At 42.4% G+C, this 16,717-nt stretch overlaps 1 protein-coding gene across 2 annotated transcripts in view; it reads left to right on the top strand.

Moving 5' to 3' along the window:
- LOC118421290 (LIM/homeobox protein Lhx9-like) overlaps window positions 1-9,699 on the top strand; it is a 39,002-nt gene extending 29,303 nt beyond the window's left edge. For both annotated transcript variants that reach the window (XM_035828521.1, XM_035828519.1), the window contains 2 exons: window positions 5,192-5,409; window positions 9,078-9,699. In XM_035828521.1, the coding sequence (XP_035684414.1) occupies window positions 5,192-5,409; window positions 9,078-9,521 (662 nt within the window). In that variant the 3' untranslated portion in view covers window positions 9,522-9,699. The remainder of the gene's footprint in view (window positions 1-5,191; window positions 5,410-9,077) is intronic.
- Window positions 9,700-16,717: the final 7,018 nt, after the last annotated feature.

Genomic DNA, 16,717 nt, shown 5'->3' with positions numbered 1-16,717 from the left:
ATTGATAGATGGATGGATGGATGAGTGGATGGACCGATGAATGGATAGATGGATAAATGTGTGGATGGACGGATGGATGAAGGTAGGTAGGTGTGGACGAGTGGATGGAATGGATAGATGGATGAATGGATGGATGAATGCATGGATTGATGGACGGTTGGATAAATTCTTGAGTAATTTTTGTATACTGTATCTCAAGGCGTTGGCTGAGTTTACGTAATGGAAGAAAGCATCTTTTTTAAAACCGAAACTGTCGTGAATATCAAGATAATTCTGAAAGAAATGGCAACATAGTTGGCTAAGCAGAACTGAAAATATACTTGCCTAAGCAGTGACTTATATCATCTTATATCGTAGAAAGAATCTAGGGTGGAGGAGGTGGAAAACCGTTCTAATGACTTAAGTACTTTAAAACGTTGTGTTGTCTTCGTGTCAACCCTTCTTACGACCTTAAAGAGGAAGAGACATTAACGATTGGGCCAGTTCCAGAGCTTTCATGTTAGTGGATATTTGTACAATTGTCCTTGGCATTACAGTACATGTACTGTCACAGTGGTTCCTTTGGATAAGGAAGAAATCGCCGTCCATGCGTTTAATCACGTAACCGCTAGGAGCGCAGTGGATAAGCTACGTTTAGAACATACATGTACTTACATGCATACGAAGGATGTGAATTTGAGAATTTGAAAAAGTGCAGTACTAGAAATACGTTCTAAATGTTCCTACCTCACATTTCCAAAGCAAGGCCCGGCCGGTCAGCTTTCGGGGACGAAAAGTATGATATAAAATATACCAAACTTCACAAGACGTAAAGAGAAAAAAAGACATTATTTGTGCATATCTTTTTTTTCGTTTCCACAAACAAGTAGGCCACGTCCCGGTTTGGAAATGTGATATTAGCCTAACTGGGAGACCCCGGTGTAGTGATACATCAAGATGAATGTAACGACGTGAATGTATAACGCCGAGACTGTGCACATAACATCTGCTTGAACTACAGAACTAGCCTTTAGACCGGGGGCTGGGAGCTATCACCAGCTCGTGGCGCCATCGGTGTCGCAGGTGTCCCACCGCCAGACTTGACCCCATGTAATATCGGGACCCTGCCTCAACCCTTGTCAAATTAGAGCCTCAGCACACAACATCAACGAGAAACATAAGCGTTAGCAGCCGCTATTGTCAGTGATACTTCTCAGGCCTGGCTCTTTTCGCCAAAGGGGTAGGAGGGAGGGAGGACGAGGTGTTGAGAAAGGAAGCCAGGCCTCGGCACTAACGGACCGTGCAGAAATGTCCCTTTCATCAAAGGGCTAGGGCCGCATTTGTCAATGATACGTCATAGCTGGTACATGGATGTAGTCTAGGGCAAATAATGTTACAGGAGGTGACTGAAAACGATCACAGGGCTGACATGAAATCACAGAACCCACGAATGATAGAAAAAGTGTGACTGTTTCATTTTCCTCTGCTTTCCACGATAGGAAGTGAAAGACATCTATAGCCAAAACCAACGGAACCCTTGAAGCTAAACTTCGGACACGAATTGCAATTCTCTCTATCCGTGTAACGTGGGAGTTTAAAAAACTGCATACGGAAAAAGTATAAAAAAAACTTCCCGTTTTATCTAACGTTATACATTTCATTCCCATCTTTGTTAGGTATGCAGTTCTGTATACTACTGTTTTACTTCGGGCATGCTCTTGCAATAAAGTTATTATTCACTAAGATACCAGTTGAATACAAGTTTTCAATTCTTTGAAAATGTGTCAAACTTTTCTATCACGTTTTTATACTGCTAGAAGTGTTTGTTTAATCTTTTGTGGCTTATAACGCAGTGACAAGTACCTACTTGAAAAAATTATATCACATGTACAAGGACTTCCAAGTTCAACTACATGTATATAACGTTATATTACTAACTTTCGTGTTTATGACAAGGTAGACAAAATTCATACACTTATTTTCTATTGGATTTGACTCTTTTCACGTTGTACAATTTCACGGATGGGAATTGGATGACAGTATTCCCTAGGGGTAAGAGATCTTGTGGTTTGCGAGTCAAATCTTGGCCCGAAGTGGATAAAGATGTCGTCTGCGTCGCCATGACAGCTGGCCGATCCGACATGACCGACATGCTCCCGCCAAATGAAACACATCCTTGCCGCACGCGGCCTCAGTCAACAACAACCTGCCTTCCCTCAGAGAAAACGACAACAGCAGTCCCTTATTAAAACCCCGCTTGTGCGAAGCTGACACTTAAAACATGCTGCCGTGTGGACCGCAGGCGCTTTGTGGCGGCGCGGGAAAATGGTTCTGTCAGTTTATGGCCATCTTTGGGCGGGAAGTCGGGTCAGAATGAAACTGTCGTCTGCACAGCCCTGACAACCGCTCAACCGAGAGGCGCCGATGTCGCCAGTAATCGTCTCCTCTTTTTGTCCATGTTTAGAACAGAAGAGAAAACCGACGGGAGAATGCCGGTAGGGATTGTGGCTTCCACGGCTCTTGAACAGGACAAAAAAAAGACGACAAACCAGATTTACTTTCTTTTGCTATTTAACATGCATTGGCATGATACCGGTCATAAGCCTTATACCGGTCGATTAAAAATAGTGGAACTTAAAGAGATCTACACATGCAACAATAGTTATTTCTGAGGTATGCACACTTCAGACATCTAGGTGTCCAATACATCATTTACAAAGCATCGATAACAATGCATTCGAAGACAACAAGGCCAAAAGTTTTCAGGTCATTTTCGGGGCAGGCGAGCTCGTCGTGGGACAAACACACTGTCACGTTCATCGCCAGATTTGTAGATAATAATCACATGTGCTCACGGCACAAGACGAGCATGATTCAACAGCAATCTTGAATTTCTTTTGGTGACCTACAACTCGTGTAAAAGTGTGAGGAACCGTTGCATTATCGCCCGGATCTACGGCTGAATGGGTCAAATTGAACGTACGCCGCCATTTTTCCGCCATTTTTAATTAAGAAGTTTATTTGCAAGTATTTAATGCTACGGCCAGCAGTAAAGTTTTACGTCATAGCGGTTGTGACGGACCAAAATTAAATGAAAATTCTTGTCAGTATACGCCCATTTTCTCATGACTTTTTGTATGCTCATGCAGATTTTTGTTTTGTGCAACTACTCAGGAAAGAAAGGAACAACAGAGGATGTATAAAGGTACATAGCGGCAGTTAATTGTGCCGTGTTTCGTTCGGCCGGTATAGTGCACCCCCTTCCAACCACGCGCCCCGTTCTCCGTGCAATTCCGCGGTGTGTTCCAATTACGATATTATGTTTTAGCAGGACCAGAGAGACAAAATAATTTACACAGAAGAAGTGGCAAAGGTAAGCTGTAACAGCAACATGTAACTGGAGAAAATGATGCGTTGATCATTTGCCAAATTAGCATTGCTTGAGAAATTGCAGTAAACCGACCGGTATTATGCCAATGGATGTTAACGTTACTACAATTAAGCAATGTCAAAATATCCGATGCATTTTGGCTAATACTTATTTTTTTATGTTGGTATATGTATGTCTGACAATCTTCATCATATGTCTTAAAACTTATTACTTATCAATAGCTCATTTTGTGTACATCTGTAACGATGCAGGTATTCCAACGAATTCTGATGAAAATCTTAAGATCATACAAACGAAAATGAACCTCTGAATCGCTCATTTCAAAATGGATTTTCCAAGACATTGACAAAATTCTGGACCCAAACCAAATATGGCATTAGAAAAGGGCGCTCATCTGACCACTACTTGGTTAGTATGATCGATTCAATTTGTTTTTGTGTTTATAGATTATTGACAAGTATGTTATGCTGTATATGTCAAAGTCACTATTAAAGACAAAAACTAACTTAATTCAGCCAGTTTTACAGCGAGGTATAACATACTGTAACGTTGTTTTAGATATGTATGAGTATATGTATGAATTAACCATTCTATATCAGATATTGTAGAATTTCTGTATACAATTCTATCTCTTCTGTTTTCCCGCTGTGGCGACTAGGAGGGTTTCACGACCCGAATTTTCTGTGTCAAGTAGAAGTCCTGGCCTCTCGGTAGGGGGCGCTAAGTACCCCGCCGTTCATAAACAGATCTTAGGTCGCAGCCATGTTGATAACGGTTCAAAAACTACAAACATCGTGTATTTGTGACATTTCAGACCCAATTTACACTGTGAAATTAAAAAATAAAAGATTAACAGTATAGCATAGGGCCATAGCACCATGCTGGTTCGTTCTAGGAACGAAGAGCCAGGTATTGTATGTTTAATTGTTATGAAAAAAACAACACTTAAATTTACCTGGCAATGATGTCAGTCACACGCAGTAACAAGTTATTTAAAGATTTTTTTTATATTTACATTCGTGTATACTTTTCGGTATGTGTGTTCGCTTGTTTTCCCGATACAGTTGTTTTTTTTTTTGTTGAAAATGGTGTAACTGAAGATTTGCAGGATGGGGAGGCTTGTTTGGCCCGGGTCTAAAGTCAAAGCTGCGAGCTTGACTCAAGTCCCTCAAGAAGATAGGGAAACACTTAGACCATCCTCCTACGCACGGTCCCCAACGGCTAGCTAACTCAGCCTATGACCACAAGGAGTTTCGACACGACTGCGTGGAGACTGCACTTAGGCAGATATGGCAAGAAATTCACGATGATGAAGAAAACAAAGAAACAAGCAAAAAATCACAATGAATTCAAATTCGTAGATATTTCATGAAGATGTATTAGATTATTAAGGTTCTTTATCAACAACCAAGCCACTTACTCACAACCGACGTTTCGTTGACAGACATCTGTCACCTTTCTCTGGGCAATTCTGACTGTTTCACATCACATGTACTGCAGTATAGATGTCGCTGCTCACAGGTGCGACCCCAAACGTAAAACATTTACAAACGTACATCGTGAGCGGTGTTTACAATCTTAGTTTTCTTCTCGTAACAGATGCGCTGCAGCAGTAGGTGTCGCTGCTCACAGGTGCGGCCCGAAAAGTAAAACATTTACAAACGTACATCATGAGCGGTGTTTACAATCTTAGTTTTCTTGTTCTACTATGTGTACTGCAGCAGTAGGTGTCGCTGCTCACAGATGCGGCTCCAAACGTAAAATATTTACAAATGTGCATCGTGAACGGTGTTTAAAATCTTTAATTTCTTGTTGTAACAGGTGATAACGACAGCGACACGTCCAGTCATAACGACGGTTACCAGCAGGGCGGGAACAGTCCCGGACACCAGCCACAGCGACAGAAGCGCATGCGCACGTCCTTCAAACATCACCAGCTTCGCGCCATGAAGTCGTACTTTGCCCTGAACCACAACCCGGACGCCAAGGATCTCAAACAACTCGCACAGAAAACCGGGCTCACTAAGAGAGTCTTACAGGTAAGGACAACCACTATAATACGAAAATCATTCTGTGATCTGTGCACCTTTCCACAAGATGCTGCACTCTTACTGCGACCTAAAACGGATGTGTAACCTTTACTGGGTATTTCATACAAAATGTAAAAGTTTGACTGAAAAGACAACAAGACACACAAAGCGTAAAAGGATTCTTTCTTCCCTATACAATAGAATTTGCTGAGCGATCTCATACTTTAGGTCGCAGAGGGCGTGGCGAGAGTGCTGTCTAAGTGGAGAGGGGGTCTAAGTGACATAATGAAAAACGGAAGTTCACATAGCCAACACTTTTAAGAAGTTGGGATTTACCCAAATTTTCGGCGGACTTCACCAACCTTAATCAGAGAATGGACCCATCTACAGTTACTTCGGGTACGTGACATCATAAACACTGTGACTGCAGCAACGGGTCATAAATGCCAGACTGGTTGCCCCACATTGAACGGAGACCGGGGACGACACAGGTTATCTGATACTTGCAAAAGTCATATGGTTCTGACGTCACGTCCCGGACGTAAAAGCAGGTCAATCCAAGTGAACAATTCTATCCGTCAGCTGAAAATTTGACTAAGTCCCAATTTCTTCAAAGTGTTGCCAACGTAAAGTCCAGTCTTCTTTCATAATGCTGACCACTTTGCTGAAGACTACACACTCTGAAGCGTTTAAACATCTAAGTCTCTCAATCCGAAGGGGCTTTCCAAAGCCATTTAAACAAAACATAGAGAAGTCGTTTAGCCAGGATAGCATTTGTTTCCGCTCTTTTCCCGCACGAAGGAATCTGGGAGTAATCTCATTTTGATCGTCCATACACGCAACTCGTAACAAGTCCAAGTGGATTTTTATCCCGTCATAATCCAGCCACTAGGCCCTTGTTTACTGACATCTTGTTTCGGAATGGGTTGGTAATGGTACTAGTAAGCCCTCACGGCATTCTGAGTACCCTTCTCAACTTCTGAAGTTATCGCTGAAAGCCGCCCAATTGTAGGATCTTGGCGCCAAACATGAAAAAAAAAACTCCAGAGCAAAATGCTTTGGTATGGTCCACGCGCTGTGCAGTAGATTCAACTCGCAGTCTGGAGAAGTGCCAAAAACCTTCACGTTTTGGTCCTCCCGATCCTAAAATAGGCGCTTTTAGATTTAAATGTAAAGAAAATAGTCATTTCCAACGCCAAAAGGGAAGTTGTGAATGGAAAAATACGAATCTATTTTTCGGTATACTCTGTGTGTTCAGTTATCTGTTCAACCTGACCTGTTCCTGACCACTTAGGTTTCTTTTTTTGCTTCAAAAGATTCTTTCGTACGCTCGCATCAGTTCGGGATTCCCACAGGATGACATCCATATGATCAAATCAACATGGCCTAAAAAGGAAACAATAACATGTTGAGATCCGCATACCAACAGCTTTAGTGAGATAAGTGTGCGGACTCTAAGAGAAAAGCTTTCCTAATTCTCTATATCCGGACTCTCAAACACTGCATTTTCCGGAGCTTCAGAAGAAAAAAAAAGGTCTTGAAAATGATAAACACACTTTTAGTTTTTAATAAACAAAATAAATATGCAACATCCAATAGGAATTAGAAACACTGACAGGAAGCCACAGAGGAAAGTCATCTGAACCAAGTTTAAGCACAAAAAAAAAAAATTCGATTGAATACAAAAAACATGCTACAAACTATAGAGAGTTCCATCAATGCCCACCAAATTTTAGATAATGTTGCTTCCTTCCGTTAGCCCGACGTGTGCAAACATCAACAAAATGCACTGCAGTTCCTGAGCAATGTGCTAGGAGGTCGAAGTCGACAGCGCTTCGTCCTGACATCAAAAGCTAACGTTATCGGTCGACATAAAACTCCATAAACTATAAGCATTATCATGTCCAGGAACTTTTGAAAGTGTGCAAAACCGAACGTCCTGTTGCAGTGCCAAGGAAAGCCGCCAGGCGGCCAGTAACCAAACTTGTCATTTGCCTTTCCCAAGACCATGTACCAAATATGGTCATAACTACGCTTCGTACGTTATTACTCACCAAACAGACAGACACACACACACACACACACACACGGGCGCATACATACACACACACACGGGCGCATACACATACACACACACACTAACACACACACACACACACACACACACACACACACACACACACACACATACATACATACATTCGTACACACACGCGCGCGCGGAAAACAATCCCTCCACTGATGTAAAACAACAATGCAGAGCATTTTTTTTTACTTCACAGTCTTGCTTCTACATATTCCCTGGAGCAAGAACGCAGCTAGGAGACCAGAACAAGGTCATACATTCAGGACATGCTCCCCTGTAAGGCAATACGTTGTAGTAGTTTATAAGATAAGTCCGTACCTACTGGGCGTGTGTAGACGGGACCACATGAAAGCGGCGGGTTCTGGCGCCCTCACAGGCGGTGTTACACCAGACAGGAAGGCAGAGTTTACCCTATCAAGAGGGCATCAAAACGTCCTGACCCCGCCTGGGGGACTTTCTTAATCAAAGTCAGAGAGGTTTTATACATAGCTATAAGCCCAACATCGATTGGAATAGTGTCAAATATGTATCGATACATTGACGCCCTTTTTCATCACACCAGACAGAACGTGTATAACTTTTTATAAGCATGCTTGTTGCGTTTCTGTACTCAAGTTTTATAGTTGAAATTCCCGAGAGTACATAAGGCGGCGCCCATCTCCGTTTCAGTAGCTCTTGGGCCACACCACTTGTACCAGCAGTTTGTGTTTATTGACGTAAGATACTAGTATTCAGTCTGATGGCCAACGGACAAACGGTACAAAATAGAATTCTCGTCAAAAACAGCCGGAGCCGAACCTCTGCTTGGAGAGTATTTTTAACCATTGCGTGACGGAGCGGGGGAGTTCTAAGGCTCAGTCCGAGAGCTCCGAGCTTTTGGAGAACGCCCCACAGGAAACTATCGGTGTCAGTACCCATGTCCAACACGTGCGGTCGGGAACATCTTACAATCAACCACATGTTGTACCAATTGAGACAAAGACAAAGACTGAGGAGGCAACCGCCGTCTAACTCTGCACTTGTGCACGTAGAAGGCATTGTGGTAGAATATGGAATATCGCGACTGGATTTCAAGGTTCCATGTACACAACCAAAACATAAAGTTTACTACCTACCTCATGGTACTTTTGACTGGTTCAAGTTGTGCTGCAGCTATACGAGCGATCGCGATAATGTCACGGTGACGCAGTGGTAGGCAAAAAGCAGGTGTTTGGCAAAAGATTGATTTGCATATTAATTAATAATTCGATCTGCTAATTTAAATATCAATTTTTGATCGAATTCACTGACATCCTGGCAGGCACCAGTCGTCGAATACCCCGGATATAAGCAACAACAGCGATTGCTCGTATAGGTGTCGCTGCTTACAGAATGCAGTAGTAGTAGTTTATAAGACGTAACAAAAAAAGTAAAAAAAGGATACTGTCTTTTGCCTAGTTGCATCTAAAAATCATATCCTGTTGGTTGAACCAAAAAGCTCCTTGGTTGAACAACTGCTATTGTACCTTGATGTCTAACCTTCATCGACTAACAGTTACATTGTTGTTTGGTCGTTATAACGGTTCTAATTAATCTATTGTGTTTTGTCCAGGTCTGGTTTCAAAATGCGAGAGCGAAGTACCGGCGCAATCTTCTCCGCCAACAGTCAGATTCCCAGAGCAGCCAGAACGCCCAGAAGGACCCCAGCATCACGGAACTACCCGCCAGCACCCCCGCACTGGGAAACGTGGTATCGCCCACCTCACGATCTTCAAACAACAATACCGGCGGCCAGCCAAAACATTCGTCATCCAACATGCAGGACATGAGCCCAACAGCGCATGCGCCAAGCGTCGGCATGGAGTGCCACGTGTCTCTCGCTTCGAGTATGACGTCATCAGATGGACACATGCAACCACTCACACATTTGGACATGACGCATGCGCACTCGCCATCCTTGTCAGCTCTATCACCTCCCAACAGTGCGGGACTTTCCACGCATGCGCAGTCATTCCTCCAGGAGATAGGCCGGGAGTTACCTCAGACTACGATGTGACTGGGCATGCGCAGAGAATAAGGCAATATGAACGTTGGTTGCATTCTTGAACTGAATTCATGAACTAAGAAAAAGTGAACAAGAGCTCACCATGACAAAGATATTAGTCATCAAAAGAAACACATATTAATGCCACTTTAAAACCACAATAACGGCAATAAAGTCTTCATTGTGCCAATCCGTCTTTGTTCCTCTGCAATGCAATGCCGCTTTTCATTCACAACTTGTAAAAAAAGTGATATTAGTCAGATAGTTATAGAACAGTTGGTTCAATGAACATTTCTGTAATGCCATTGGTCGTGTTGGAAGCAATAGAACCCGTCAGATAAGAGTACTGTTGTAGCTTAGTGCAGTGTAGGATATGCATTCGTGTGATAATCACGTGAATGTTGTCCGTCATGTTGAACGGTTAAAGCTGGAAGTTGCCAGGTAAATTTGAATTTGTGTGTTATCAATCAAGTGATATGACACAATACAACATGCCAATTGAAGGTTATGAGACGAAATATGCCCGATGACACATCTTCAATTAGAAAACACGTTCTGTGTTTCAATAAGTAAACAAGAAGGTTGCCATTTATATGTTCAGTTCAACGTGTGAAAACCAACCAACCCTGAATGTGCTCAATGTGTCGATGTCGTGTGACCTTCGTGTACGTGAGGAATGACGTCATGTAAATATTTCTTCAGAATTTTTACCATGTTGTCTGAAGCAATGAAACTGAACCAACGAGCAAGCATAGAAATCAACAAAGTGGCCAGTGCAAGACAAAACCACAGACTATTACCGCATTATTCCACTAAATGTACCTTGATGCAATCACATGTGAAATATGTTTGCATGTCGCTTACACGTGACTGTCACGTGAACATGGCATGCTACCATCACCTGATTAGAGTGATTCCTGCAGAGCAAAGTTATAGACGTTACGAGCTCGGTATGCAGTATTCCCTGTCGTGTATTTATTTTGTAAAAGATTAACTCTTACCATAACAAATGCTAAAATCAATGTGAGGAAATGTTATAAATGACTTCTTGTCGTATTGTCTTTACATACATTTCATAAAGTGTTGTTTGCAAGACTTCGGCCATGTTGATTAGATTATGGTATGACATCGACGCTCCATTAATTTTCGCCCCAATAAGTTCGACCTAACTGCAAATCGAACAAATCAGGTGCAAAATGAAAAAAAAAAGTATGCCGTAAATTGCAAAAGAAATCGGAAAACATATTCTCGTGTCATAAAATTCCAAATTCAAAAGAGCAAGAAGAAGAGGAGTCTATTATTCGGTATATCAACCTTCCTATAACCACTTTTCCTCACCAGACTCCATGAAAACGAATGGAACTAGGTGGGGAGGGGGTGTGCAATTTTTCGCGGTTGTGGGTTGTTCATGATGTTAACCATATGATCAAATCAACATGACCTTATTATATTATGAGGAGCATTTAGCGGATGTTGCGCCACCCGGTTTATCACTATTGCTTACAGTTGTCTTGTTTTATGACTTGAATGAAGATGTACAGATTTTTTCTACTTTCATATTCTGTGCTATGAAGGTAACGTTAAGTGAAAGAAAGCTGGGCACATGTTGTCCTCTTCTGGAAAATGGACATCTTACATTTGCCGCTTGTGGAAATTATTAAACATAATGTGGAATGTCGGCAACTTTACTCTCTTTTTTTACTTGTGTGTGTTTGCTCATTATGACAGTCACATTCGTCGTACGGTCGTCGTACGCACGCAAACTGAGGGCACTTTATTGGGATAAAGACGTGCACATGTAATACAATTCAACTATATTGTTAAATGTTACAGAATTTTTTTTTGTTACAGAAAATACGGTTTTGTTCTGTCACATCACGCTTAATGACTCAACGACATAACCCAAATCATTCCCTTTTTAGGCTTTATTCCTTCTTAAACAAGATACATTTACTACTTCCATATTGATAAAGTGCCATATTGAACTACAGTTAAAAAGATAATAAATCCCTCACTTGAAAATTAAAAGGATACTAGCCCCCTTTTATTGAATATTCCCTTGACGAATACATGGAATTATAGAAGTAAAAGGACAAAGGAAATTGTCAAAGTGATATTATGCCCTTTTCAAATTAAAATTTAGCATTGTTATTCGTAAAAATGTCTTAAAAAGCGGTTGAATTTTACATCGATATCACAAGCAAGTCGGCTTGGAACTTTGAACAAAGTGGCTTATGAAGTACTAGTATTTGCTATGCTATGAACGATTGAATTGTAGTCTAGGCAGTTGGCACAAACGCTTCTACCACCGGAAGTTAGTCTGAGTTTATCGTTTGAACGTTTACAATTGACATTATCGAGGTAAAGCCCTGCCGATACGGGTACTTAACGTTTAACTCTTGATCTGCCATCCCCTGACCTAAGGGTCATCTCGGGGCTTAAGTCTAATTTTCCCGGTTGATCCAGATAACACCGCCGCTAGCTTAATGACTTGTTTTCATGGCGAAGCCAGATTTGCGGACATAACGTTACCTTTCAGAAGTGGTTTTGTACGGACATAATGTACTGTGAGCGTGGTGGAAAAGACCCGGTACGATAGAGATACGACAACGGAATATCAATTCAGGAGATTCTTAATCGAGAAGTTAGTCGTTTTGCGAGAGATTTCGTTTTGAATCTATTGTTGTCCTTGTCGACAAAAAATAAAAACTCAATGAAGGTGGCTGATCGATAGAGTAACTGTAGCAGCGCATCCGGAGTTCTAGCTCTTGACTGGTTAATTGTTGACATTCCTAAAACTTGAATGAATATCGTCACGTTTTCAGCATAAAAAAATTTGAACCTAGCTAATGTATAGCATTCAAAGAAGTTGCCGATTCTTGATAATCTGGCTTTATTCATTTATTAAAAAAATAAAAAAAATAAAAAGTGACAAAGTGCGTAACACGCGGGCAGCGTTGCTGATATTGGAGTCTATGACTTGGATTGCTGTCTACTAGTACTACAACTACATTGTATTGGCTCAAGAAAATATTTAATTTTGCCAATCATTTTTCAGACGTGTCATTTCCAGTTCACAAACTTTAAATGTTTTTGCAGTGCTTACATATTCCCATCATTTTAAAATTTTATCTGTACTCGTTTAGTGCGTCTATAACATTAACTAAAACTAGTACTTTTTGTATTTCTTTGCTCGCGCAAAGTTATAGGTTTGACAGATTAGTCGTGCATGGAAGAAGATAACTGAACAAAACTCGCGTCATTTAAACCAAAACAGACACTAATCATGTACCCATGGACTCCAGGGAACAGAAAATCCCAAATAGTCAAAACTTCCCGGAGTTCGATTCCTTTGTGAACTTGTCTACGAGCCAAAGTTTATCGCTTTCCATCTCCTCGTTTCCAACTCAGATACACCCCCGTTTATATAGTGTTACGTTCCGTTTTCTGTCACGAGGACGAGTGCATATCCTTTTGTAGGGGTGGAAAGGATAGGATTTTTCAGCGCCTTTAGCAGACTGAATGGTTGGCGCCAGACAGATAGACACAAAATCACAACCATGTGGGAATAAGGCACACAGCAAGCACACAGACGATCTTTGCCGCCTAGGCCTGTCAGCTACCATAGTACCGCGCCGATAAAAACTTGTTACAACCATTTACCGGCCCCTTGATCAGTCAGCAGGCGATTTACTCCAAGACGCGAGGACTTTGACACATGACCCACCAAGGAGTAGAGACTTTTACGATGTTTAGCCTAAATACTCCAGGGTATTTCGGGGAAGAGTGGCGGTAACCGTCTCCAGGACAACCGACTGTACATTCACTGACATCGTCTGACCAGGATTATCTACACGGACTTGAGTGTATTGAACTTCTACTCTCCAAGCAAAGGTTCAATATTCATTATGCACAGGTATTCGCAAACCTCTTGCAACTGCCATTCAAAGAAACTATAAATATTCACATTTAACGAAGACGAAATGTTTACGTATATCCTGGTATCTAAAATGTAGAATGAAAAAAAAAGTAGATTCGTCTACAAGGAAGAGATTGTATATAACAAGTTGCAGATGGAATACAAAATGTATACCATTATCACGCTTTTAACTGAATGCATTTAGCCCACGGATATATACTAAGATTGTTGTCATTCGCATTTATTGTGTATCAAACAAAAGCTTGATAATTCACATTTAGATAATCTCCAAGCAGATATAAGTGTGAAATGTCTTACTCTTGTGGTTCTGTGCTTGAGAACGTCACAATGTTTGGCTTCTTGTATTTGATAAAACTTATCACAGTACGGAATCATCAGTATACTTAGCAAAAACGTCTTCAAGTGTTAGCCTGATTTAATCGCGCTTCTCAGGCCCGTCGTACATTGCCGCGCCTATATACAAGCTCCGGATAGCGGAGTTTGCGTTACACAGACTATTCAAGTGTGTCTTCGTCTTATAATGATACATGATTCCACAAGAGATATTAGACCAAACACTTTCGAATATTTCTACAGTCGGTTGAAATCTATAACATTTTTAGAGAACCCTGTTAGTAAGGTATAACGCCAGTTCACTTTTATTCGCTGCGTTTTTTCCTCTACATTTGAATAAAACAGGGAAACAGGTTTCAAACTGCAATGTCTTTTTAATATCTTTTTGTATGTTTAGAATATTGCAATTCTAAACCACCGTATCCCGTCGACTTGATATTCCTAACTACCTTGTTTTTCTAAACAGCGGGTATAGGTGACATGTCGGATAAAGGTGAACTATAGTGTTAATTCTAAAGCATGTAGAAAATGACAAGTGGTAGGAAAAGATCGCCTTTATTGATGCTTATGGTCTATTGGAATTTTCGTGCACAGTTGAATCCAGTTAGAAGCTCTGAGGAAGATGTCTGACAGGCATCGCAACGTCAGCTATAAGGTGAGATTAACTGGTTGTGTAAAAGAAAACACATATATCCTGTGTATCAACGCTGTCAGCATCTTGGCTAAACAGTTATGCCTTCTCTCACTAGGTGGCGCTCGTGGGCAGACGTGCCACAGTAAATCCTGGGGCACAACCCGCCGTACGTGCAATTTGTCCGTACGTTTTTTGTGGAGGCCACGTCCGCCACGTATTCCTGAAAACATTCAGTCTGTACATGGCAGGTGCGTCGCCCGTACTGGCACGTACGGAGGGCGAATCCGCCGCCCGAACGCAGAGAAAGTTCTGCATGCACTTAAATTTCTACAGCGTGTCTGCGTGCTCCCAAATCCGTGGGAATCGCCACGTGTTCGTACGGAGACGGTACTTACCACTTACGGATACCAAAAGATTGCCCACGTTTTGGCACGTGGACAGCACGCACTTGCAAGTACGGCGGGCTGTGCCCCTAGCTTAAGCCAGTCTTGTTTAGCTAGCTCAGAACAGAACATATTCTGCAGACCTGACCGAATCACTTTGACACATAAATACCTCTCAATGCTACACATAAGTGTATATCAGGTCAATATTCAACATTAGGTTTTTCATCACAGGAACATTGCCTACAAGACCATCCTCAAAGCAGATGTACGTTTTAACTGTTGAAGCCCCGCTAGAAAACGGCCGATGAGAATTTTGTTAACTTGCCTTAAGTAGAAGACAAAAGGTGTACGGTAACGTGGCCACTGAGTCCACTTCTGGCCTGAGTCGCATCCTAGTTAGTTTACCGTGGCTCCCATACTCTAATCATACTCTCACTCTTTAGTGGGGGAAGAGTATGTAAACCCCGGAAAGCCAGTCTGAGACTCAAGCTAGCCTCCTCCTACTCAACGAAATTGCTCAGAATTCCATAGGGAAAGAAACTATCTAAGAATTGAAGCAGTCATAAAATTTGGTTATAACATTGGGTGTGCTTAGTAGCAAAGTCGCCAGGAGGCGGTGTTGTCCTGAGTCTACACTTCGACATCAGTTACTAGTACTGCCAAACATTCCATCACAGCCTGCTCGGCAGTTAGCAGTAAATTCCGTGGGAAAACGTTGACGGAAGAAGTGAAGTGCTAGCCGCTCCACATACACGTAGCCTACAAGGCCGAACGCGTAGATCGGCCCCAATACTCCTGCCACCGCCTGCTGTTGTCCCCGTCCTTGGTGCTGACCGTACCATCAGCAGAACAAGTAGGGGGGTTAGCGGTGACAACAGAGTCACAATTTTCCCCAGTAATACATGTAATCCTGCACATGTGGGGAAGTGGAGGAAACAAATGTGTCATGATCTCAAGAATCAAAACTTCAAGCCATACAAAATTACCCTCATATGCTAGCCTACTCTGTCCACTCTCATCACACGCACTTGCAAGAATTTGTATACGTCTAGTCTGTAGATAGACCCCCCCCATCAGAGTCCTTAGCGTTAGACGATCGCAGAATGATACAGGTGAGGTGAAAATGAGTAATGAAGCCTGCTCACGGCTCGAGGTAGAGTGCATAGAATAGTTGTGCCGGAAAAGGTAAAGGTAATTCCGGAAAAGGTAACGTGATTGGTGATGTTTAAGATAGGTTAAGTCGTAACTACACGTGCAGCTCGGGGCGAGTACACCGGTACAGAAAGTTCAGGCTCATTTTTATTCGTTCAGCTGTTAACAAACGGCCAGGGTTGCCCAACTAGCCAGTGGCTATTACCAAGGGCTAGCCCTGTGCATGTTCGCACATACTTACACACGGCGCGGCGGGGTTATGCCGCCCCTCACGGGGTGACATGTCTACCCTTTCGCTGATGTAAATCACCGTGTGGCTGATACGGAATGGAGGTTCGCCAGGCCTCCATCCGGATGATTTGAAGTGAATCACCAACTCCAGACAGAAGGATTTTGCTCCATCTCACACCGCACCATCACACGTGTGGGGTTCTTCAACGTACATGGGGTGTGACTCTCCCCATACACGGGACCTCCATTTAACGTCCTATCCGAGGGACGGCCCTAGCAGAAGCTAGGTACTCATTTTCACCTGAGTATAGTGAGGAAAGCCGTGTAAAGTGTCTTTCCCAAAGGCACAAGATCGGTGACACGCAGTCGGATTCGAACCCGCAACCTCTCGGTCACGAGGCAGAAATCCTGCCGCTGCGCCATGCGATCCCACACGGATTCTGTTTGTTTGAGTATCGGGCGTCTACTGCCGTATCAAAATCCTATTTTCATGCAAACAACACTAACTGCCTCTGTTACTTTTAGACCAAGT

Source organism: Branchiostoma floridae, chromosome 8 (genome assembly GCF_000003815.2).
Source record: "Branchiostoma floridae strain S238N-H82 chromosome 8, Bfl_VNyyK, whole genome shotgun sequence".
NCBI lineage: Eukaryota > Metazoa > Chordata > Leptocardii > Amphioxiformes > Branchiostomatidae > Branchiostoma > Branchiostoma floridae.
This window is presented reverse-complemented; position numbering and strand designations above follow the sequence as displayed.